We start from the raw sequence: 27222 nt of genomic DNA, 5'->3' as shown, positions 1-27222 counted from the left end.
GGTCTGGCCCATGAAAACCCTTATTAGAGGAATAATCTATAGTTATGTGCTGAAATAATTGGGACTCAGCTGTTCCTAGAAGCCTCTGCCAAAAAAACCCTGAGTGATTCATTACTGCAGCTCCTCTCTCAGTTGGTGCTTCTGAAAAGTTATTGATTCTCCAGAAAGTCCAGAGGACACAGATCTGCCTCTTTCATGCTCATGGAAGTGTATATAGTGCTTTTCTCATAGTAAAATCAATACACACATGTGGGCTGGATTCCCCAGAGGATGACCTGGTTATACTACCTCAACCTCAAGATTGTGTGTGAGCTCTGATCTGACATTTGTATTCTGACAAAGCTCCTGCTAATGAATATGCAGGAGAATGTCTACTTTGTGCTTTCAAAGAAGTTAAACAGATTACTAGATTGCGGTTAAGACTTGCAGAGTTTTGGGCATGCCTCAACGCCAGCAAGCAGGCAGGCAGTTGGCTACAGAAGTTTACTGGTGCAAATAGCAAGAATTCAGATGTTGGTTTGCATGAAGAGCATCAAAAACTTGGATAGAGATGCTTGGAAGCTGCATTTGAACGCTTTTATGTAGAGGAAAGAGAAAACCTTAAAGGTCAAAGGAAAAGTATTATTTATGTTTTACAGATGTTGAAGCAGAACAGATTCCATGAATTAGGGATTTACTCTAAGTAAATACATAAGTACATGTTAGGTCTGAAAAGGCTTCCTAATTAATTTAAAGTAATGAACTATACTCCTTTCCTAAGTTAGTTACAACCCTGCAATGGGATAAGGAAAATATATGTGATATTTCCAGGTGGATCTAAGAATGATGTAGTACCCAAAGGTATCCAAAGGAACAACATAAATATGACAACTGTCTAGAAATACTTTCAGATTATTATGGTGCATTTCATTATCCTCAAGGAAAACTAGTTGGGGATTTTTTTCTATCTCTAATGTTTCAACAAACAACTGACCTATTTGAGTTCTGATCTTCCAGATTATGCACAATTTTTAAAAGTCTTTGATAGTTGATGTGTCTGGTAGTGCATATGCAGCATGAATAATAAGGTTCACAGTGAGTGGGAGCTGGTCAGAGAGCCTGTCATTAGGTGCTTAGCTGAGACATTCAGATATTCAAGGACATTTTTAAAAGAAACAGAAGAGGAAGTTATGAATATAAACCAGAATCTTTGAATAACAGACAATTTTGCCAGTAAGCATTTAAATATAACTTGCCTTACACTGGGATTGGCAGCTAAGGGGGAAAGGTCTCTCAGCAATGAGTCAAGCCAAATTAGACAAATACATAGTGAATGGAGTTAAATACTGGAATTTCATGCGAGTATGAAAAATGTGCATACATAATAAATGTATGTGAAAGATCAATAAGTGAATGATCAAGCTTGTTTAGAAGAACTGGTATTTCACTTCTATTCTGAAGGCAGTTAATGACACCATTCATATTACCTCATTCATCTTACATTTTTTGTCATCTAGATGAGATTCTTAAAGCTACTCCTTTAGAAACAGTGCAGATAGCCTGGTGGGATTTTAAAAGGCACTCTGATGCCTAATTACCATGGAAATATTTTGGATTAGGCTTCAGAAATTTTAACAACTCTTTGTGTTTATGATTGGGTAACCAAATACAAATGCCTCAAAAAAGGATTTAAGACTTTTCTTGCAATAAACCGGAAGAACTTAGGTGCTGTAGTCACTGTAAAATTATTGGAGTTTGCTAATGGACAGGAGAATTAGTTTTGTTCTCAGAGTGACAGATATATCTGGACACTTAGCATTTGTTGACACCAGTATCTAAATGAGGAAAAGACAGGATGCACATCAGAATCCAAGTTCAAAGTTTTGATCCATATATTAACAGCAGATGGATATATACGTATATACTCAGATAACCCAGCCCCAAGCCAACTCTGAAAAACATGACACAATTTCTGATTTCACTTTTAGATAACTACAATTTCAGTATCTATACCATAATTTCAATGTTGCTCAAAATGGCTTGTGAATCTCCCTAAAATCTCCAGATGCCTCTCTTCTGACTGAAAAAAAAAATCCTGAGTGACTGTAGCTCTGCTCCAGGTACACCTAGTGGGCTGGCAGGCAAATAGGTTGCAATCTAACTCTCATCTAAGTGCTTCTGGAATCTGAAACAAAGAAGGCCTGATCCCAAGTATATACATTTATAACATCTAATACAAATGAGGATATAAAAATCTTAAGAGTTTTTGGCTTGGCAACTGGAAGTTTATAGTCCAGACTAAACAACATACACTCCTGTGAATGTGTTTATCCCAAGACTGCACCCCAGTGGCCTGGCTGTGCTCTGGAAAAGTAGCAATTTTTTATCTCTCCTGCTGTAGCTGTACAGGATATATACAGATATACAGCACTGGACTAACAAGAGCTCAAGACAGAACCACCTCTACTGGTCTGTCCTACCACACCTGCATACTATTCTGCAGTAGCTGAAACACTACACAGCTGTCACTGCAGGATGCAGGAAGCAAATTATTTTTCAGTAGACAGACTGTTAAAATCTAGGTTGACAAAAACTCTTGTTTCCCATAGAAGCATAAACAGTCCTGCATGGGAGGCAAACAGCAAATTTCACAGGAGGAGCAAAAGAGAAGCAGATTTCTTCCATTTCACCCCATTGCATTCAAAGCAGACCTGCTTTCATGTATCACAACTTTAAAAAAACCTGTCAGAGCTTTGTATTTCTACCCTGCACTGACAGCCCTGCTCCACGACACACTTCAAACCAATTCTGAATGAAACAGAAAATGGTTGTGGTTCAGCACATTTGAAATTCCCTCAGAACCTGTGATTTTGTTTCCTTTGAACATGAGCAGAGTCCATTTTCCATGCTGGCTCATTCTTTGTCCTCCCTGCTGAGTCTGTTTTAAGGAAGGTTCACAGGGATTATTAGAGTTTTGAAACATGGAAATAGAACTCAGTAGAAGAACAGTAGAAGGACTTCCTCACTTTATATCAAATTTTCTACTTTGGAGAAAATTTTGAACTGCTTTGAAATTTACTGAAATCCTGATTATCATGAGGGATATGTCCGCAGTTCTTTTGATCTAATATGGCCTAAGGCAAATATAATTGTTGAGAATATCTAGAGAGAATGTAGGAATTTCCACTGGTTTTCTGCCCTTCTCATTCTAAAACACAATTCAGACAGTTGTCCTGCTTGTATTCTAGCTGGTACAGAATTATCTGTCCTGTTCTTCTGGCAGTCAGATATATATCAAAGACCATCAGGAAGGCTCATATTCTACTTTCATGACACTGAATTGAGTTTTTTTGTTACTAGGTCATTTAGATCATAGAATTTAGAACATTCATGTCTGTGGGATGCATTTTTACCATGATCTCAGCAGAAAGCATTTCAGTCACACCTCCATCTTCAGAGTCCTCTCTTTGCCTGACTGCTCACCACTTAGAAAAGTGCTCATGCAGGGAGCTCCAAACATACTTTGGCCATCAAGAGAGGTGTTGAAGGCACAATAAGCCCATATGATCAGTGCGACTGGAATATTAGCTTCTACTGTTCCTCTGGAAGGCATCTCACCTGGCTGAATAAATGAGTTTATTAAATGAAAAAAGGAGGAGGAAAATTTCTTAAAATCTCATTTAATATCTTGTTTTGTTACTGAAGAAAGTAGAGAGACATTTATTATTTCTCACATTAGATATAAAAACAGGAGTTAGGATTAGGTAGGGGATTTGTGTTTATTTAAATATAAGGCCTAAGACTAAATGAAATTCTCTTTCTCATGACTGCTGTGTGGTGAATACCCAGATAATGTAATTTTGTCCTATGCTACAGTTTCAAATATTAATGCCTTCTGTCAAAGTTGTGGGAAGTAGTCCAGAAATGAAAGCCTCCTGTCTGTTCTGTCTGTATCAGGCCCACAAATGTCCTTTAAAATTGGCACATGATTGTAATTATTTCCCTGTTTCCCAAGCTACTAATTTTCCAGGGTGTGCTGTCAAAATTCCAAACACCTACTCAACTTCTTAATGTATAAAAGCTTTATGTATTTTCCTGTTTTGGAACAGCATCTAATATATTGCTAAGCATTCAATCAAGCTTCACTTTGTCTTGACTTTGAATTCAGCTGCCACTCAACATATTTTGAAACGTATTACAATATGAGCAAGTAGCGCTGATTATCATCAGACATTATTTCCGTCTTAATCTGGGTGATACTTTGTCATTAAGTTTTGTGATGATGCACTGGCTGTAGATAATACAGTGCTGATGTTCATTTGCTTGCAGTCATGTCCTGTATTGGTTTGATTAGACCTACTCTATGGCTGGTTGATGACAAAACCTCATTGATTACATGTGGTCTGCTTCTCATTTCCAGTCAAGCTTTCTGTCTTGAGACATGAATAGTTTCATTAATTAGGGGAACTAAACACGTTGACAGCCATTCAAGCTAGTCTGGGTCTGGCATAATAGTGCTGGTATTATGGATTCATTCTCTGCAGTCAATGAAAATTTGGTTATTCATTTAAATGAAAGCAGAATCAAAACCTATTGGTGTTCCTTTCATTTGATTATGCTCCCAGAATATAGCCAGTACAATTTCCTCCTACTTTTAGAGGCTGTTACACTTCACAGGGATAGATACTGATTATTTATTCCAGATGCTAAAATCCCTCCTGCCCTGATAAAGAACTCTAAATAATTAATGACTAGCTAAAACCTAGAGCTTAAAAAAAATCTAGATATAAGTTAAATTCTAACAATTTATATTGAGTCTTCTATAAAGCATGCAGTTGTTTATAAAACATCAACTGTGTTAAATACTTAGAAAAACTAACGCCAGATCTTCAGGACATTCCACTGCTGTGTTTACACTGCTCAGCATTTACCTTATCTTACACTCCACCTAAGTATCCAGTGTCTTTTTCCCCCTCTCCAATCCTGATTACATTCTGGAGATCCATTTTAACATCTTTTTGCCAAATTAGGGATATACACATTTTTGGAAGCTACCCTTAGTTCCAAGATTAAAATCAAAGGAAGAAGCCTATCATCTACCTTGTGACTGGAAATTGGCATTTCCCCTCCTCCCCATTAATCTAATTCACGGGTCTGCTTCAACACAATCCAGGAGTATGTTACACATGGACAAACCTGTACCAGCACTGGATGGTCCTCCTGGGAAGCAGTAAGAGCTGGTCCACTCCCTGAAGGAGGACAAGCTGGGACTTGTGGGTGAACACAGTGCAGTGGCCTCCCCCTGAAAGGACCAGGAAAACAAAAGGCTCTGCTTGACAGTCCAGGGATGATCAGACAGGGCAAAATATTGAAGCAGGTTCAGGGTCCATCCAGAAAGTCCTATCACAAACAGCAGAAGGTGGGACCATGGGCAAAGCTACCCATAGCCCAGGTTTCAAGATTTACTCAGAATATGAGGCTGCTGACAGGAGCTGCCCAGAATACGTGGCCAGTGAGCGCGGGGATGAGGCTGTTTTGGGCAGTTAGGGCATTTTAGTGTCCTCAGAACCCTGGGCAGCTCCACAGAGCAAAATGAATATGGAAATAAGAAAGGGGGAGCAGGGAATCGAGTACTGTCTGGGAAAGTAGTTTGACAATTAAGATTCTACAAGCAAGAATGAAGTAACTGTTCCACTTCATTAGTATAAACCAAGTATGAGCTTCATCTATCCTCTTTATGCATGACATAATGAGCTATTAAAAAAGCCTCCAAAGCAATCAAATGCATACTAAAAGTATGTTCATGAGTAACATCCAAAAGAAAAGTCTTTACTGTCAAAGCTTAGCAGACACATATTTTGATGGGAGGCAAAGATAATTCATCTTTTTTGAATCATGAACTCACACCGTGCTCATTTGACATGTAAGTGTATCAAGTGCCTTTGCAGACTTTTTGACTTTCAAATCATGATGATAGCAACACTTTCTCATGAAAGATGCAAAATTACTGGACACCCAAGTGCTACCATAGCTTAACTGATTATCTTTCTCAGCAGGTGTTTCAAAGCACTATTTATTCCCATTGTGTACACTGGTCAAGAAAAGAATTCTTTGGACTTTATTCCTGAGGTATTCACGGCAGCAAGACCACAGAAATGAGGAGCACTGAAAAAAGAAACTTCACTTGTAATGGTAGAAAAGCAGACTGTATTTGAAATCCTGTGGTCACTTCTGCTATTCAATATTTTAACATGCCATGCTGCCTTCCTTCACAAAATTAGAGAGATGAATGCATAGACAGAAGAAAAAAAATCTTTCAAATCTAGTTATCCAGAAATACTTACATCCTCCTCCTTGCTTGCATAAGGTGGAAAACAAAAAGGATTTTACAAAGTAATTGTAGTTGCTTTTCGTCCTGTCTCCACTGTTCCAGTCAGTCCTGAACATCCATTGATCACAACCATGTAGAAATCAGAACTCACTAAATATGGAGACAACTGCTCTGCAAGGTCTAATAGTTCATCAGCTTTCAGTCCTACAAAAGAAACAGTGCAAGTGCAACTCCTCAACCCCCTGGCATCCCAAAAGATCCCTCTAAAGGATCAGTCATTTATTTTTTAGTACAAGGAGTACAACACTCCACACTATGTTCGTCAGATTACCCCTGTGCACAGCAGTAAGCAGAAAGTCCTCAGACAAAGTGCAGAAGTGGCGAATATTCTAGAGCTTCGTGGAACAGTGATGGTACCACAGGGCAAAAAGCAATTTCCAGGCCTGTGTCTCTTCCAGCCTTCACAAAGTACAGCTGCCCAAAGCCATGGGCTACTGCTTATGAAGGATTCAGTTTTCCAATGGTTATAAAGATATATTTCAATTACCAGCAATGAGCCTAGATTGGACCTGGGTTTGCAGAAGAGATTCATATTATAAACGTTTATTTCTAGAAATTTAATTTCTGTTCTCCTGCAGCGGAATTCCTAGGCAGGAGCACAGAAAGGGCTAAAGGCTCTCAACCCCCTCCTTCCCAACTTACTTCTTGCTTACAAATAAAAAGGTTTGCAGTGGCCATATTATGAATGGTTTTATTGCTCTCTGACATTTTGTAATACATTGTTACCATTCCAGTCTTTACTATGTAACTAAAAAAATAAACCATAGATCTAAAAGTACACAGTGTTAGTTTTATCCATAATCCATAATAGTAACTGATTCAAAGTATGCTACAGAGGCACTTTACAAAATAAAGGAAAAAGTAATTTAAATCCATGTTCCAAGGATTTTAATTCCAAAAGTTATGTCCAACAAACTCAACTACCCACAGAACTGCCAGTTTGATTGTTTTCAAACAAAAGCTGACTGAAACATTCTGTGTATGGCTGTACTTACACATAATATTTCAAAGCAGTCTCTTTCTCATAATATTTCAAATGGTCTCTTGTGCTTAATGAGATGTTACAAAATATATTCATAATTTGAAAAATGTGTGTGCAATATGCAGAAATTAGGTTCATTTTAAAAGTGTAACACAAGTATAACCAAATACATACACTATATACAGGGTGTAAAGAAGTTAATAAGGCTGCTTAGATTTTTAAATCTGGCATATGGTACTGCAGATAGGACACACATACGCACACAGAAGATGTTGTGGGTATTCCCATGGAAGTCCAAATCTAAATACTTGTAAAAATGTCCCAACTACTTTGAGCACTCTATTGGACTTGCAAACTGAAGTAGAAGTTATTTCTAAAGTAGATTTCTAGTACGGAGATCTATATTTTTAGAGAAGAATAAAAAAAAAAAAAAGAAAAGCTTGATTACCCTCTGGACAATCTGAAATTTCTCACTGATGTTAACATCTGCATGACTGTGCGTGCTGTATATTCATTTATACATACATAGCAAGAAAACATATACCCACATCTAGCAGGAAAAGGGAAACATTCATAATAATAAAATTTCTTCAGGAAAACTTGGTTGATATATACAGTATATAAAAAAACCCTACACAATTGTCAGCATACAAAAATATGAGTTCAATATCTTTTTATAATTCAAAGCCTAATGATGAAAAATCCAGGTATCCTGAGTCAGGTATGTACTGCACATCTAATTTACCAATGCCAGAGTACTGTTGGAGTACAATTAGAAAAGCACTACCTGCATTTCTCAAGTACAGAGATAAAATACATAAGGCAATGCATTATCTTTTCATACTGTTAAACACAAATGGCACAAAATATGCAGAAAATGCTGGAAGACAAATCCATGAAGGAGCTGTAAAGAGTATGGAACAATATATAGATATATACTACAGTTACTGATTTTCTCATTTAAATGAAATGAAATGAAAGACACTTTCCTTTTCTGTGCATCATGCTTAACCATGATGTGTATACTCACATTCAGGCAATTGTCTTAAATACATATACATATATAAATATACACACATACACTACATCTGACAATCAATTAATAAAACATGTTTGCTTGTCAATTCCTCTGGCTAAAAACAGATCAATAAAAGTGGTTAATTTTTTTCCATTAAAGGAGTCTAACAAATGAAATTAGTATGACTACTGTAAATCCTTTTTGACTGAAGTTTAATTGTCCTGGCTCTAAACCAGTAGAAGAGGAGTTCTGACCACCACTGACTGCATTAAAATAAACAAATACAAACCAATCCAAAAACCTGATGCATTTGCAAAAACCCAGTGAAATCTACCCAAAAAGCCACTAGGATTCCAACTGTCTCAGTAGACATAAAATTGGTTGGTTACTTCAGCTGACAGCAGGAATATTTACTTTTAAATGGATCTCTAAACACAAAGTTTGACATTGAAAACCTGGACTATATACATTTTTATATTTATTTACATTTACAATCTACAAGGAAAATAGCTATTAAAAATAACTAATTTGGGAAACTAGAGTAGATCAATGGTCATTTCATAGACTAAAGACTGTTTAACATCCTATTATTCATAGATGATGGTTACAAAGATAGGCCAAACATCCTCAGCTCTACTTAAAATCTGTTTTCTCCAAGCATGGATGCTATGGCAACTCAGCTGTTCCTGGGCCTGTAACCTTCCCTTCCCAGGCTAGCATTGAATCATGGTAGTATTTAGTAATGTATGACTCTAGATCACTGAATTTATTCCCAGGAGAATTACACTTTCCTTGGGGGAAAAAAAATTACATACAGAATGTTTTCCCTAAACCAGTACAACACATTGTTGTAAAAAAAAGGCTACATAACCCGTTTCTGTCAAAACAAAGATTTACGAAGCTATAGGTGATACAATTCTTGTAAATCATCACTCTTGGTCATCTCTTCTTGTCACCTGTGAGTTTAAAGATTTATAAGAGGATAAACATACTGTGATGAAAATGGATATTTTTTTTACTCTGCAAATGCATCTTCTTTAAGGAATAAATACATCTTATACATATACCAAACAAGATAAATAGCTTTAACAATGAACATATGTAAATTTGTATTTTAAGAATGGACAATGAAGTCCATTTAATGTTATTAGAAGTCAGTAGAATAGTGTTAGAGTGTGCAGTGTGCTCTGAAATCAGAGGGGCAAAAAAATTAATCTGAATACTACACAATGTCTCATACAGGCCATTGAAGAACATTTTGAAAAATTGGGTCCCTACTTTCTAATAGACAGTAAGGGGGGAATTTATGCCCCATCTCCTCTGAAAACAGGTTGGATTCGATCTATAAGTTAGAGTCAAGGATCCCAGAGATCTTTTCCAACCTAAATGATTCTGCGTGTTACTGTGGAATCATATTTTTATGTCTTATCTGTAATCCCAGCAAACCAGGGCTTAAGTTTCTCAGCTTCTTTGATAACAGGCTAAATAGACACTTTACTTTGCAGTATGGGTCACCAATAAAGCTCATAATGTTTAATAGGTTTTTGAAAACTGTCTCTAGAGGGGGAAAAAAAGAATAAAGGACCAAAAGCTAGATATAAAATGACCAAAATAAGAGGTCAAGATTTCTGATGCACACTCATGAAACAACAGCTAAAAAATTTTGTCCAGTGACTAGCTTATAATTATTTGTCCCTTACAAATGTCTATTATCCCACAATTTCAACAACAAAATGAAACAGGGAATTATCATATTATACAGGGAGACTATTTTGGAGCATTTACACTCCTACCATTTTCAATGCTATGTAAAAAAAGCAATTGCTACTTACAATAATGCATGTACATGCACCAGATTTTTTCCTCTAGGTTATTTTATTCTATACAGGCTCAGCAGCTCCATGCAGCCAACAGCTGACTTCCCTCATAGTAAATCAAACCTCCTGTGGGGAAACCTCACAGGAAGATGTGAGCTCAGAGCTGGGCTGACAGCAGCACGCCCTTGGTGCTTATGGCTTCTCTGGACTTCTGATGTCTGAAAAAGCAGAAACTGAAGTTACTGGTGCTTTTTCCTGGAGCAGGAATTACCACAGCCAATACTGCTGCTCTGAATGAAACACATCTGAAAGTATGAGATCCTGACTAGAACAGCAATTATAGAAAACATAACTCTTTTTTATGTGTAAGCATTAGGTCATGCTAGACAAAAGCCTTTAAAAGTAATTTTTTGTTGTTTTAGTTTTTTTATTTTGCTTTTGTGTATTAAGTATTTTAATCACAAAGATCATGTTTAATAGCTTCCAGCAACTATGAAAGAGAGTAAACCTTAAAGCACAAAGGTGAAGTTGTTACTGGAGTGCTCATTACTGCATGCCTTTGTCATATTTTAAGGCAAACATTCTCTTTTTATTGATATTACTACATAAATATATACATGTTAAAATGTATATATATTCACAGACATGTATATCTGTGGATATATAAAAATATTTATTTTCTTAGCAAAGTTAAGGTCTGTGTAAAAACATTAGAATACTGAAAAAGGTAGGACCTCCAATTCCTCCTTTGGAGAAAAGTAACAAGTTCCCCTAAATATCCTCTAAAAAAACCCACTCTCTTCAAGACTACAATTCCTTTTGAATTCTCACTTATTCAATTGTAGATTGATAGGTTCATAAATATTTAGATCATATGCAAAAATTATGTTGTGAGGTTTGATTGCTACAGCATAACTACAGGCCGCTGTTGTACAAAAAATAAAATTTATTCAGACAGTATGTGTCTTGCTCTAATGGATTACATAGCTACTGCTACAAGAAGAACTATTTCAGAATACAGTTTTTGTTTTAATGTGCTCATATATAAAACCTCATTTGGGGGTATTTGAAAATGAAAATTCTTTGGCCAAAAGAACAGCCAAATGCAGATAAATTCTCCCTGGGCTCTCTAAATAGTTAGTAAAATTCAAAATAAATCTATAACAATTACCACTCCAAGAAGTGAGATGCTATACAAAACAATTCTGACAAAATGTGGAAAATGGTAGCGTAAAACATCAAAACCCCAAACTACGCTTGAACTTGAACCAGTCATTTCCAGTTTAACAACACTGACTCATCTCTGCCTTATGTAGATTTGTTAGTGTAGTACTCTAGAAGAAAACACACAACTCTGGAAAACTCTGAAGTGCAGAGATATAATAATGTAAAACATCTATTAGAGTCTGAAACGCAGCCTAACAATGGATGAAGATCAGCCTCATCCTTCTCCTTCCTTATAATGGCAGCTGCAAAAGGGAAGAACTTTAGCTGATATGCCACACCATCAGGCACTCCTAATGCCATGTAGGTCCTCCTTCCAAGCAGTGTGACAAGCACTGCTTCAGACATGGCTGAGTTTACTGAGTACAAGCACACACCCATAGCAGCTGCCTGCAGCCATTAAACACACTTCTGAAATAGTGTTCCCGCTTGAAACCTCACATTACACTCTTGAAACAGTAAAGTTAACATTCCAAGAAATTATGATGGTGACAGGAAAAAAGCTTTCTCAAGTGCAAAGGGCCCCATATGAAGTGCATGCTCATTATCAAGCCTAGTTTATCTAGGCTTCCACAAGATCACATTGTGCATAGGGGACAAGTGAAGACATTCCCTCTGATCAAGACTTTTTATTCAAGCTGCTATACCTATCATGTGGCTGAACAAGACACATCAAATTAATCTGATTCCAGTGTTAAATTCCCAAGGAAGAGTACTGTCCTATGAGTGTAAGGCTGGAGTGCAGATTTCAGAAATGCTTTTGGGAAGACATCTTTCAATGCCAGTAGGTAACATTTAGGGTATTTCTTCCTTTGTCCTGAGTAAAAGATTTTTTTTTCTTATTTATCAAAGCTGCAGGGATATAATGCTATAGTGCAGTTGGATTTTTGTCATATAATCCCAGTATCCTAAAGGCCATTACTGCATTGTTTTCTGGAGCAGATCTCATTCTTCTCCAACAGGTGGTGGTGGCTGACACAGCTTGTATAATCTGACAATGACAAACAAACAAAGCAATAATTATTCTGAGAACTTTTTCATTATTAAAATGAGCAGATTTAAGGAACACAAAGTAAAGCTACATCTGTCTGCACTGCAAAACAAGAGGTATGAATTCAGTTTAATACCATCAAGGTAAAACTAATAAAATCTTCTTTGTTCATATTGAAAGTGGAATTATTAAAACACATATATATTAGCAGTCTTATAAACACATGTCAATGCAGAAAATTTTCATATTTCTGCACTGAAGATGCCTTCATTAATCCTATTAGCAGGTGTTGCCCTGGATTTCCCAATTGAGAAAGCTGCTTGGTGAATGTAATTGCCTCCAATTCTGTTTTGCCTTGGCCCAGTCAAAGCTCTCTAGAAATATTTCCCTGAAGAACTGGTGCTGAAGAACTGAAGCACCTGAGACAGGTGTCAGACATGTGACACTAGCACGCAGATTTTAAGTTCTCTCTCCCTCTGGTTCTTTATGGATGAACTTAACAGCAGTAAGATTTGGTTCAAAATATTACCCCAGTACAGATTGAAATAGCCACTGCTTTTATAAAGGTTTTTTGACTTCTATTAACCCCTTTTGAAAAGACTTGGTTATTAACAGGTGTTTGAAACTTTACCCTAACAACAGAAATACTGATAATAAAAGGCAATCATTCTGACCTCACACCCCTTGCTCTGTACTCCTGTCCAGCATACAGTATCTCCTCTGAAACCACAGCAATTAGAACCAGCTGTAGACATGATCTCATTTGGAGATTACACATATTCCTCTGGGAAAATGTATCATTGGAGGAATAACAAAGAGAAATCTCCACCATAATGTGTTCTGAAGATCATTGGGCTCTTCCACATAGTCACATGGCATATTCAGAAACACAATAATTTAAGGTCACATTGTGCAGACACCAAAACATCTGTTGGGAGCTATATATAAGGCAATATACATATATCTAATATTTTTATACTGATGAGAGGATAAGGTCTGATCTTTATACAGACAAGGATGCAGAGAAGAATAAACAGGGGTTGAATTATTTGATTCTGCTGGCAAAAAAGCAGTAATATTCAAAGCTGGCAGAAGACAGATAAAATTACTGTCAGAACCTCATCTAGAGTAATTGCAGTGGGATTAATACTTGATGATGTTTTAGCAATATTTAATTTCTATGGAGCAAAGCGCAGAAAACTTCAGCCCCAAGTACTAAGGTCTGTGTATTCTTCAGGTTATAGCAGTAATCACTAAGATTCTCTTCAGAGCATGTGATATAAAGGAACTGTGAAGCAAAGTAATGATAAGGCTGCATAAATCTCTCAGGATCTGAAGTTGCAATAGAGCAGAAATAGCCTGTTCTGGGTCAATATATATGGAACAACTATTTGAGATAGTACAAACATCAGCTGAGAAAACAAAAACAATGGCAGTGGCAGACAACAAGAGAACCCTGTCAAGTGATGTTAATTGAAACCAAATATAAAATTGTTTTCAAAGCAGAGAACTAAGAAGCCATAATATTGTTTAGCTATACATCAAAAGCATACTGCTGGTGCCAATTCTGACTTGTGCATCTAATGCCCTGACCACAGAGGTCTAGGATATTTCTGTGACATTGCTGTTGCTGCTCACTGGCAAGTGTGCCAGGTACGTGTGCCTACGCTCTCATCATTCTTCTCAGCATTTCAGTGCTACATTGTGGGAGTTTCAGCTGGAAAGAGGCAGTCTTTTTTCCATAGATGCAATGCTAAAAAATCTTATTGCTAAGCTTCCAGTTTTGAGAACTTAGATTTTTCCTTTATCACAAAAACTCTGAATCTAGATGAACATTCTGTCATGTTGGGATGGGAAAAGTTTGGGTTGCAAGAATTCTTTGGCTGTCTCCATAATTATGTCATTAAGGAGTTCATTTAAGTTCCAAATCATACTGTTCAAAATATGAAAAGTCTTCACCCACTAATGCTTTAATTGCTTTTAATGTAACAAAATGCTACTTTATTGCCGTGGAGGCAAGACAGCTGATTGGGGATCTTTGGTCCTGCACCGCCTCTAAGCTAATCAAATTCACACAATCATCTCTATCAGTTTTTGCTAGTTCCCTGTTTCCTTACTGAAATTTAAACACCACAGTGGATCGGTTATGTATTTTACATATATGTTTAGCTCATTCAATGTGTTCTCGTTAGTCAACAAAAACATTATGTTTAAATCAGTAAAACCCAGTTTAAATTAGTTCTGGATTACTCGAACCATTTTAAGATCAAATTAAGTATTGTTTGGTTATTTTTATTTACAAGTATTGTGCTTTTAAAGAAACATTTCCAGCACCTGCAATCCATCACAACATTAAAAAGATGGATAAATATAGAATAACCCATTTTTCACTGTGATGCATGTTACAGAAAGAGACAAAGAAAGACTACATCATCCCCAAAGGCAACTAGAACATGATTTTGCTGAGATACTGCAGTACAGTATTTCATTAAAATGGGGTTATGGATCTAGTTAAGAGTATTTACCCAAACCCACTAAATATTACAAGTGATGAAGGACTTACTCCAGTGTTTTCATAATTAATAAGAACTAAGATTCATTTTTCAAAAATGGGCTTGTTTTGAAGTGCTACATAGCCTGGACTTCTGTAACTAATCACTTGAAGTAAAACTGTATGGCTAAAAGTGCAACTGATTTTATGTACATTTAAGAGCCAAAGCTTACCATCTAGAGCAAAATATAGTCAATGTTTACTGTTAGCTTTTGAGCAGCTAGGACCAAAATTGGCACAAAGTAGACAAAACCATGGTCGAGGACACAAAGAATAGGTTACCTTGGCACAGACTGTGGTGTTCGATCCCTCACTCCTAAATTCTTGGCTGTGTTTTGTACTCTTGCACCCTGTGGAAGAAGAACAACAATTTTACTTCATTTATCCCACAATAAATGAGGAAATTTTCTGAGCTTCGTAGACGAACATAACTATTGATTATAATTAATTAACAAATATGTTTCATCTCCCAAAATAATTAGTATCTTCTAAGGTGAGGAAAAAGTTAAAGCAATAAAGAAACAAAAATCTTGCCACTTGTCACCAAATAAATGCACACATACAGATCTTACTAACTTAAAAGAGAATCATTAAAAAAAAATAAGGTTTAAAACAATCCAAACACACCTTGTTTCAATTTGTTTGATTTTTGTCACTATTCTGTGTAGAAGTCATAGATAAAGTTGTTTTCTGACATGTCACTTATTTCCTATAAACTTTTGAACAAACAAATACTACAGATTATTTTCTATGAAAATACTAAATGAAACTACCAAAGAATGGCGTAAACTCAGGTGCTAAATAAGGGTTAGAAAAATGCAGGTCCTGATCTTCCTTTATAATCAGAGAATCTCAAAAACAAACCCCAAAGAAATAGGCAGGAACCTCCTGAGACTGATTAGTCTAAAACCCCCACTTAAAGCAGGGACAAAAGAAACGTTGGTCTCTCTCTATCTCAATTGATCCTTTCAAAAACAATAATGAAAGTACTTTTGTCTCACTGACTCATCTAGTAAAGAGGAAATGGATAAAACATGCACAATATTTATATACCATGAACCATTGTGTGAAAAACACCCTCTTCTGCAAACATACCAGCTTACATATATCAAAGAACTTAGTAAAATTTCTTTTTGAATGATGAGGTCTAGCTCTTAAATTGCAGTTTTATTGATGTAAAGTAGTCACAATAAAGAAAAATCTGCTAGGCTTACAATGTTTTCTATAATTTTAAAGGAGATGGAAACTACTTGTTCTATCAATAATAAATATACTGACTCTCCATTTAATTCTCCTGTATTATGTAAATTCGGGACAAAATAATAGAGAATAAAAATTTATAACCTCAGAATTCTTACTGGGTAATCTTTAATTGATGTGAAGTATCAAAGATAATTTATATTTCTAACAGAGCTGCAGTGCCAGGTGCACATGATGTAAAATAGGTATAATACTTGATTCCAGTCATAGAGTAAGACTAGACCTTTCATTTGACTGAAATCAGGTTCATAGGTAATTGATATGGTATTGATTTACTGTCATGGGTGAAACAGTATATGAAAAATGCTAGCTGCTTACACAGAGATAGGCTCTCAGATTGTACGTAAATCAACATGTACCACAAAAGCATACTGTGTCCTTACATTTCTTTAAGGCAAAGAAGAGTGATTAAGATAGAAAAAATAACTAGAATACATATAAAAATTAAGGCACAATATAAAATTATTTTACTATAGATGCATCCATCTCAGTAAGATTGTCTCCAACATTGCAAAGGCTCATAACTATAGACCATGACAAACATGCCTTTCCCCAGAAACTCCTCCAGAATTCAGTCATTAGTCATTCAATACTTCCTCTCTTCATCAACAAGTATGTGTTTAATTAACTTTAGTGGTTCTCGTCTCTTCTTTCCCATCTCATCTTGTACTCAGTAATAAATACACATCACTAGCCTTGTCAAAGATCCACATCTTTGGTACAGTCTTAACTTGCTATATCAAGAATGAGAGAATGGTTGGGTTGCTAAAATTTTAAGAGGTCATCTAATCTCAACCTCCCACCATGGGCAAGGTCCCCAGATATTTCCAGGGATGAGTCATCTATGGCTTCTCTGGGTAGCATGTTCCAGTACCTTACCACTCTCACAGTAAAGACTTTTTTATAAACCTAATGTCTAAAATTTATTCTAAAATAGACTCAATCTAAGCCCACTGTCACTTTGAAGCTATTACCCCTTCTCTTTCACTCATGCCCTTGTAAAAAGTCCCTCTCCAGCTTTCCATTCTTTTAATTTGGTTTAAACATGACAGTTTCATTTGATGTGTTTAGTTCTGCACTGGTGAGGACAATCATCAGTCCCTGCATGTGACACATGTTCTTTACAAGACTGTTATCCCCCTTCATGAAGCTGTACAGTCCTACATTATTTTGTCTTTCTGTCTGTTCTGTCTGTAAACCTTTCCCAACTATTGGCCAGTATTTTCCTGACTTTCTCTGAATCTTTTCCATTATGCTATATCCTTATGGAAGGGTTAAGAAAATCAGATCGTTCCAAATGCAGGGTCATGACAGCATGATTCTACTTTGTCCTCTATCCTTCCTAAACCATTATAGCTTCTGCTTTACTGATAACTGCTGCAAATTGAGCTGATGTTTTCTCCTCATATCCTCAGGTCTTCAACATGAAATGGAATGGCAAGCTCACAGTCAATTATTGTGAATGTAAACTTAGGGTTTGTTTTTTCCCTAGTGCCCTTCACTTAAGAGTAATCTCTGCTGATTTTCATCTACTATTTTATTGCTCAATCACAAAGTCCTGCAAGATTATTATAATAACTCTAATTCTTGAGAGGTACAGCTCATCTTTAATAAAAGAATTGAAAAGAGTTCAGCAAGAAAATTCAACTGAAAAACAACAGATCAAATGAATTGATTTCTTCTGTCTATACAAGTCGTGGCTTACCAGGGACATGATAATCAAATTTGGGACAGACTTTTTTAGCAGGAGCTATAGCAATAGGAAAACAGGCAATGGTTTTAAACTAAGCAAAGGTCAGAATAGATACAAGGAAGAAATATTTTATGATGAGGGTGGTAACACAGTAACAGGTTGGTCAGAGTATGCTAGATGCCCCATTTCTGGAAACAATCAAAATGCTAGAAGTCTACTGCTCAATAGGGAAGAAAATCTGGTTGCTAAGTTTATGGTATACTGGACAGAAAATGGAAATTGAAGGGGGAAAAATAGAAGAAAAAAGCCACTTAAATGAGGCACGAAGTAAAGCATTGTATTGAAAAGGTTAAGAAAACTCCAGAACAGACCACATGAGAAGCAGTGTGCAGGAGTCCCCACTACTGGAGGCTTAAGAAAAAAGACAACAAACATCTGTCAGGAATGACATAGAGATAGATGTTGGTTACAGTTAGACATGTTGACTCCAGACCTTCTGCACCTCCAGTAGCCTTTTCTCAGTGCCATTTTCTAAAATTTTATCATAATAAAGAAACCTCACCATGCTGAGACTGGCATATAATTAACAGCACTGAGAGCCAGAATATACATAGATTTGCAAAAACTATCTAAATTAATCACATGCTGATCCTGGACGTCAGTGCTGTGACTACCTCTGAGAACAAAACCAGCCTATTTTTACTTTCATCACTCACTAGACAATCTAATTTTAGTATCTTGCTCACATAATAAATCAAATGCATTGATTTAAAAAGGAGTCTAGCTTTATATAATCATGTAATTTATTATTTAGTTGGGAGACAAATTAGACCTTACTTAAACCCACCAAATTCTTACTTCTTTTGAGGAAAAGCCCCCAAGAATTACTAGCAACTTGCTACATGATATCTTCTTGTAACCACTGAGCATCATTATACTATTTCTATTTCAATATACTGCTAATTTATACTTCTCCAATTCTATTCCTAATTGACACTGTCTCACATGGGCATAAGGGAGAGCTGTGTTACATGACTCTAGACTGCTACCCTCTGCATTCCAGTACTGCCAGAGCACTAGTGAAAGATGATGGCAGTTCTGAGACATCAATATGGACTCTTCTATATGAACTACTATCTCATTGCCATGTTTAAAAATTGTAAGTTTATTTTCAAGTGACACACTAATTTAAGGCTAGCAAAAACCAGTCACATAGAGAAAACATTCAAAAAGCTCTTAATCAGTACAATACTTATGATAATTATTCACAGAATCACAGGGTTGGAAGAGACCTTTAAGATTATTGAGTCCAACTGCTGCCCCAACACCTCAAGTAAACCATGGCACTGACTGCCACATCCAATCTTTTTTTTTAAACACATCCAGAAATGGCGACTCCTCCACCTCACCAGGCAGACCATTCCAGTACTTTATCACTCCTTCTATAGAAAACTTTTGCCTTATATCCAGCCTGTATTTCCCTTCGCCCAGCTTAAGGCTGTGTCCTCTCATCCTGTCAGTTGCTGCCTGGAGAAAGAGACCAACCCCCACCTGGCTACAGCCACCTTTCAGGGAGTTGTAGAGAGCAATAAGGTCACCTCTGAGTCTCCTTTTCTCCAGGCTGAACACCCCCAGCTCTCTCAGTCGTTCCTCACAGGGCCTGTGTCCCAAGCCCCTCACCAGCCTCGTTGCCTCCTCTGGATGTGCTCAAGCATCTCAATGTCCTTCCCAAACTGAGGGCCCAGAACTGGACACAGCACTCAAGGTGGGGCCTCACCAGTGCTGAGTACAAGGGGAGAATGACCTCCCTGCTCCTGCTGGCCACACTATTCCTGATGCAGGCCAGGATGCCCTTGGCCTTCTTGGTCACCAGGGCACACTGCTGGCTCATGTCAGCTGTCGACCCCCAGCTCCTTTTCCACATGGGCACTGTCCAGCCACACCGTCCCCAGCCTGTAGTGCTGCAGGGGGTTACTGTGGCCAAAGTGTAGGACTCAGAAGTTGGACTTATTAAACATCATCTTATTGAACTCTGCCCATCCATCCAACCACTCCAAGTCTCACTGTTGATCCCTCCTACCTTCCAACAGATTGACACACATAAGTTTAAAAATGTACCAAAAGATAGTTGGGGTGTCTTGACAATTTTTTCTCTATTTTATAAATAAATCAAAACTGCTTAAGTAAAGCTATTCCACAGACCCAAGTTCATACCCAGTCTCACAAGTTTGTCTCTTTCCTTTAGTTCTCACAGACCAGGTGCTTGCTATCTTATAATAACTGACAAGACAATTACTTTGATCATTGTTCCAACAGTACAGTTGGAGCTATTATTAGTCTTGTTCAACATGATCTTGGCCTCATTCAATTAAAAATAAAATCATTCCTGAGGTTATCCATTCAATCAGGTGTCTCTGGTGCACCAAGCTGGATAACACATCAGCTTCAAGTAGAGATAATTTCCTCTAGTGGAAAACTGATACTGACAGGAGTTAGTGCTGCTGAGTAACAGATGGAATAGATGTCCTTTGACTTGCACCTCCCTGTGGCTAATATCTTTATTCCAAAAAAGGTTTAGTGTGTAAATGGGATAACAAATTTTTTTGTTTATGTGGAAAAGGCACATGTATTGCTCTTAACTAAATGTTCTGCATTAAGCCCCAAGAAGCCTTTTTATTTCTTTTTCTTCCAGGTTTTATTGCCTGCATTATGATCCCGACAATTAAATCCTACAGATAATTTAAACATTAAATCCAAACAGGTTTCTAGAAAATACCATAGTGTGTTGTTGAAATTACTCCAAAACATTTAGAATTTAATGGAGGGTTATATTTCTACTACAGAACTCCAAGACTGATTGAAAGTTACGACAAAAGATTATTACTCTATTAAATGCCATAGTGGTTTCCTGCAAGAGAAAGGATGTGTGAAAAAAGTCAAGATATACTAGCACACATTTTTGCAGTATCTGTGTGTGGTATTGAGATATTGGTATCTTTAACAGCTATTGATCACCTGCTGTTTTACTTCAAAGAATGCAGCCTCATCAAAAGGCCTTTCTTCACATCTGTATTTGAGCAAGTACAGCTACAGCTGCTCAAAACCATGTCAGTTTCTCTCATTTTGTCTTTCATTTTCATTACATAAATGCAGAAGATACAAAAATGAATCAGCATTTTTAAAAATGGCCTAGATCTGTATTTTGAAAATGTACAATTTGACAGAATACATCCTACAAGTAGATTTATGCAAACCCCTACAACCATCTTTTTGGATTGCAAAATACGCAGATCTGCCTTTTGTCTAAATCTTCAGGAGCAGACATATCAACCTATGCATGCAAGTCCATCCATATAACTTGCATGTATAGGTTGCATATAAAGCATACATACTGCATATAAAGCAGTAGCCTTCTTTTCAAGTCAAGTGAAAGCTGTAATTCCTGAGCAGATGTACATTCAAGAACCTCGAGGACGATTATTCACCACAGAAACTTAATTTATGCATCAAAATAAGTGAAAGCTCAATACAAAAAGGAATGAAACTAAATACTCTGATGTACCAATGCTCAGCAGCAACACTTAAATACAACTGATGCAAATCTATGGTTTGAAACTATCCACAAAATTGTTTTAACAGACCAAAGGTCACATCTAGCATATACATATTTTTCTCTATAGCAAGTTAGAAGCAAAGTACAGCTTTTTAATCATCTTCATAACTGTGATTGCTGCACAAAATATGTAGTAAAGTTAATGAACATAAATTAGGTGGCCATCTAGGACCCAGAAATTAGGAACCTTGTCTTATCTGTGATTAGTTGTTACAATATTTAATCATGGGTTTTTTCACTCCAAGATTTAGTGCGTCCTGTATTTTGCTTATGATTTTGTTTTAAGGTTGAAAGCTACCACAGGCTGGGATATATGTTCCATATGCATGCAGAGTGATTAAGTCCCCCTTCAACCTCTCTTTCATCAACTGAACAGGTTGAGCTCTTTAATCTTCAGTTTATAAGTTTTGTCTAACAACCTCTGGACCATTCACGTTCCTCCCTTGAATTCCTTCCAAGATACATCCTTGTGAAAGTATTTCCTGATAACAAGATACTCTAGAAAATGTTGTGTTAATACAGTAGAGCGTAACCCCCATTTTCAGTTGATATTACTTTTTAATCCAGTACTTTTGGCATACCTTCACACCAAGAGTTCATGTTGAGGTGGTTATCTATCCACAACAGCCCCTAAATACTATGATTGCCAAAGAGTGAAAAACACTGTTTTGCAATAAGGACATTGTCCTCAGGAATCTTGCCTGGAAATTAAAAACAATGGTATTTCTTTCTCTCCTTCCCTTCCACACTTCCGCTTAATTCAGTGCATGAGTCACTTTTTACTGGCAATATCTAATAATCTTAAGTTGTTTTTATCAATCATATATATTAAGATAAAAATTGTCTTACTCAACAGACTATTCTGATGTAAGGTGACACTAAGGCAGTTACTATACAAAAAACACTTAAAATCATAAGAGAAAGCAAACAACCGGTTAAAGATAGCCTGTTTCTGTATTAAAAAAAAAAAAAAACAACTTCAACAAAAAGGGAAGAAAATTTAAAAAATAAAAAGCCAAACAAAAGACCAAAACAAACAACAAAGCACCCAAACTAAGATGACTCAAATAGACACTGCACAACATTAGGATGGAGGCTAAAAAATGTTTGGTCGAATCATTCCTGTTTGATAACTATATGTGTTGTTTGGAAGCATGCAGGTCTCCCCTGTCACAGCATACACTGCAGTTGAGATATCCACAATACACAGAGTATCATCATACAATGTCAGAAAGCTTCAATCCATACAGAGTAACACCATATCACATCAGAAGGCTTCAGGTGTCTGTCCATACAGAATAACATGACATCACCCCAGAAGGCTGCAAGCATCTGACCTTCTTTTTCTTTAGCCCAAGCTTTTATACCCCTGATTGTTCATGCACTGCACCTGGGTGTCCTCTGTTCCCTTTGGTGATTGGTCAGTGCACCTGGGCACTCCATGGCTCATTGCTTTCAATACTGCTCACCTGCTTTCCACAGCTGTAGCCCACTGTCCTAGGGTGACATTATGACACTCTATCCCCATTCGTGTGTTCTGTTTATGCTGGATATGATGTTCTGTGCCTTCAAGACTGGCTCTGAAGAGTGAGAGTTTTGTTTTGGTTTCTTATCAACTGCTCCCCCACAGCTGGCAGGACACACAGACAGGGCAGTACATAGTGCAGCCTTTGCTTGGCTTTTCGCTTTGCTCTCGCTCTTGCTTCTGCTTTGCTCTTGCTTTTTACTTCTGCTCATTAGTTAGTTTAGCTAAGCAGTCTGATTTTTTCCCTGGACTGTTTTTCCTTTCCTTTCTTTGGAACTACTCGAACCTGCTCCAGACTGGGACCTGGGAAACCCCATGAGTTTGCACCCTGTGGCCTGCAGTAGCTACCCCAGTGCTGGAGGGACTGATAACAGAGCGACCACTCCCAAGAGAGACTTTCTGAATTTGTCATCTTTTTTAGAGCAGTGAAAGAGTGTTGTCATGTGGTATTGTTCATTTTGTGTGCTGGGGGTGTTTTGCCTGTTAAATAAACAGGTTCTTTCCACTTCTCTCCAAGGAATCCTTCCTGAACCGGTTGGGGGGAGGGGCTGTGTGGATTTGCTTTCTGGAGGGGTCCCCCTTTAGAGGTTTTCTCCTAAATTTGCCCTAAACCAGGACACCCACTCCCTACTCCCAGTTACCAAAGCTGTGTGCCTGTTGTTGTTCTATTTCTAGAGTCTCATACTGTTGTTCTATCAGATTTCTAAAGTCTATACCTCCTCGGTGTATTCTTATGGCTGCAGATCTTCACAGCACAGATTCCTTCTTCTGCATGTTCTCTCTCAGTTCAGGGTTCTTTCAAGGCTCTCCCTGACTGGCTAACCCACCCCCTTTTATCTCAGTTACCTTCATTGGTTACAGCTGCAGCCCAATTAAGGACATCGCAGCTGCAGCTCATTAAGGACAACTGGGAGCAGAGCCTATATACAGATATTCAAGTACAATACATTTCTTCTACTATATTTCCCCCTTTTCTTTTACTTACAGAACCAGGTTTTACATACAATACTTCAAGTACAATACACACATATTTCCCCATGACTCAAAGGCTATGTACAACCCACATATTTCTCTATGACTTAAAGGCCATGTACAACACACATATTTCCCCATGACTCAAAGGCCATGTATAACCCACACAGTTCCTTGCCCAAAGGCTATACTCTTTCACAGCTCTTTGACCTAAAGGCTATGTTCTTTCGCAGCTCTTGGCTGTCTTATCTTCTACTAACTATCACTGCAGCTTTTGGCTGTCACAGCTCTTGGCTGTCTTATCTTCTACTAACTATCACGTCGAGGTCACCAATTGTTGTTGTTCTATTTCTAGAGTCTCATACTGTTGTTCTATGAGATTTCTAAAGTCCATACCTCTTTGGTGTATTCTTACGGCTGCAGATCTTTACAGCACAGACTCCTTCTTCTGCATGTTGCTCTCTCTCAGTTCAGGGTTCTTTCAAGGCTCTCCCTGACTGGCTAACCCGCCCCCTTTTATCCCAGTTATCTTCATTTGTTACAGCTGCAGCCCAATTAAGGACATCGCGGCTGCAGCCTATCAAGGACAACCGAGACCTCTCGGGGCAGAGCCTCTATACAGATATTCAAGTACAGATATTCAAGTACAATACATTTCCTCTACTATATGTGCCTACACTCTGGCACAGCCAGCCCCTCACCTGTTTGCGCATGACGTCGGTCGCCTGCATGATGTAGCGAGGGGGCAGCCCATGGCTCCGGGCCAGTGTGATCGCCTGCTCCAGGGTGACGCTCAGGGTGCAGCTGCAATGGGGGAAAGAGGTCAGGTGTCTGATATCTCCTCAAAATAACTGCTTTTAAATCAATCCTCTTTTTTAAAAAATTATATATAAAAAGATTACATGGTAAATGTGCCTCCTATACCTCCCTCACCCATGCAGGCATTAGCCTGAACAGTATAACGTTTCTAAGATTTTGAGTGTAACAAGTGTTCTTGCTGATATACAAACAAATGCATTTGTTTTGTTTTGTTCTTAAGGGAAAAAACCCAAAGAAACAAAACCCAACTCCCCAAAAAACCACAAAAAAACACACAAAAACCACACTGAAAACTATGGCTTGGGAAGTGCACAACTTGGAGAGTAACAACCCAAGAAAAAGATTTTTTGCAATTGTATAAATCCCTTTTCAGGTGGTTTCTGCATGTTCTACCTCCCCTCCACTCTTAAAAGCAGACCAAAGCTTTGTACCAGAATCCCAATCTCTTACAATTAATTTAGCTTGATTATTGTTTTGGCACATCAGTGCAGTGCAAAATCAAGAGACATTTACCACTTTCATAAAAGAAAATAGATGAAAACTGCATTCCTTCAAATGAACTGTCCTGTGCCATTTGCCAATCTTTTTCAAAAAACCGCTTGAGGGACAAAAACTGATTGTGGTTCCTCATCTAACAGAAAGGCTGTCACTGTTGTATCAGAGCAACCAGAAAAGTTTCAGAGCAGTAGGACAGACAACCTTCCAGCACACCGGGAAAGTTGTTTTGAACATGCCATCTGATTTTCATTGTTATGAGGATAACAAAGAATGGCTGGTTTCTCATGCAACCAAGACCACAGCTGTAGAAAACTCATGGATAGAGACAAAACACCTGAATAGAAACAGGTGCTTTTAGAAAGAACATGTTTGAGGGCTGCTATAAACCCAGGAGGTGAGAGTGGCTTCTACTCTGCACCAGTAAATCGCTCGATTTTTCTCTTCACAACCAAGTGCTGCAATAATCAAATCTCTTGAACCAGAAAGATGGTTTGTACACAACATTATTCTACCTCAGCAGAACCTGACAAAAGCTGTAATTTTCAAGTTCAAATAATAAAACTCAGACACATTATTAATATATAGTTTTGAGCACCCTTTTGGCAAAATCCTGACCAAAGTGTTCTGCATAGTTTATAATATGCACACAGAACACACAATATGTTTCAATCAAACACTTATCTTGCTGAGCAGAAGATCTGTAGGAGGAAAAAAATGTGTCTGTACTTATTTTCTTACTGAAAAAAACCCAAACCCAAAATGACACATTTTAAAAACTGCTTAAGCTAATTTCTGGACTGCAAGAAGTTTCACAGAAGTGAGCATGGAGGATACTAAATTTGATCTGTAGCTTTATTAATGGTCTTTCATAAAAAATTTATAAGCTAAGTGATTTTCCTTAGTAATTAGATAATTTTCATTTCCCAGTTTCTTGTATACACTGGCCTCAGTTAACTTGAGGCAAGAGTGTATTGATCTTTCCTGCTATGTGTTTGATTAAGGTGCAAGATAGCTAAATGTTAGATTAGAAATTCTAAACACTGTTTTCATCTTGTCTTTGAAAAGTGAAATATTGCACAAAATACATGTTCATAATATTTGCCAGCACCAAAATTTAAACATCCAACCTTCAAGACCAGATTGCAAAGGAGGCTTTGTTCTACTGACAGTGGAAAAAAGCAAAAGTATCTGAAATGTAATTTGACAGATATAATCTAAGCCAAACAAAAAGGGCAAAAATTTTCTCAGTAGGTATAATATGTATTAATGGGCTCAAAGTACAGCTCTCAAGCAAGTAGTTCCCGAGCCAGGTTTCCCAGAAATCCCATCTTCCTGGAACCCTTAAGAATGCAAGTATAAAAAAATTATATTCCGCATGCGTGAATCAAAACTAACAAAAGAACCTTCTAAATGAAGGTCATATTGAAGAATTAAGTGCAATTTTGTGATTGAAAGAAGGCTGCCAAACTGCTCCCTATCCAAACCTGATGAAATGGCTGATGATCATGGACATTACGAGACCTCTACATTTGGGCAATTCCAACCATGATTCGGAAATAAGGCTGCCAAGTGTGTAGACAGAGACATAACCAGAGTGAGAAAAGCATAGACAGAGCAAAACAGCATAATAAAGATTTCTTTTAGAGGCTGTTATGGAGGTAGGCAACAACTACAGTACAGTTCTGAAACACATATTTTAAAAACTGCTTAAGCTAATTTCTGAAGTTCTGAAACACATATGCTAAAATTGAAGATCTCTCTCCACAGCAAGTAAGAATAGCAATTCTAAGGATAGTATTTTTAACATGTCCTATGAAATTAGTAGCAAAGACACTCAAAATGACAGCAGTGATGATGTTAATAATTATCACACCTCTTCAATAGAACAT

General features: G+C 37.4%; 1 protein-coding gene and 1 long non-coding RNA gene across 4 annotated transcripts in view; one reads left to right on the top strand and one right to left on the bottom strand.

Moving 5' to 3' along the window:
• LOC118697781 (uncharacterized) overlaps nucleotides 1–27222 on the top strand; it is a 46478-nt gene that overhangs the window by 14168 nt on the left and 5088 nt on the right. The gene's annotated exons all lie outside the window — the stretch shown is intronic.
• Nucleotides 7046–27222, bottom strand: part of PREX2 (phosphatidylinositol-3,4,5-trisphosphate dependent Rac exchange factor 2) — a 171691-nt gene continuing 151514 nt past the window's right edge. For 2 of the 3 annotated variants that reach the window (XM_036400614.2, XM_036400606.2), the window contains 3 exons: nucleotides 24718–24820; nucleotides 15236–15303; nucleotides 7046–12402 (listed from right to left, as the gene is read on the bottom strand). In XM_036400614.2, the coding sequence (XP_036256507.1) occupies nucleotides 12357–12402; nucleotides 15236–15303; nucleotides 24718–24820 (217 nt within the window). In that variant the 3' untranslated portion in view covers nucleotides 7046–12356. Of the gene's footprint in view, nucleotides 12403–15231; nucleotides 15304–24717; nucleotides 24821–27222 lie in introns of those variants that run through there. The other variant, XM_054514457.1, reaches the window with a different exon arrangement.

This window comes from Molothrus ater, chromosome 1 (genome assembly GCF_012460135.2).
Source record: "Molothrus ater isolate BHLD 08-10-18 breed brown headed cowbird chromosome 1, BPBGC_Mater_1.1, whole genome shotgun sequence".
Lineage (NCBI taxonomy): Eukaryota > Metazoa > Chordata > Aves > Passeriformes > Icteridae > Molothrus > Molothrus ater.
The sequence above is the reverse complement of the archived record's forward strand: the minus strand, read 5'-3'. Positions and strand labels throughout refer to the sequence as shown.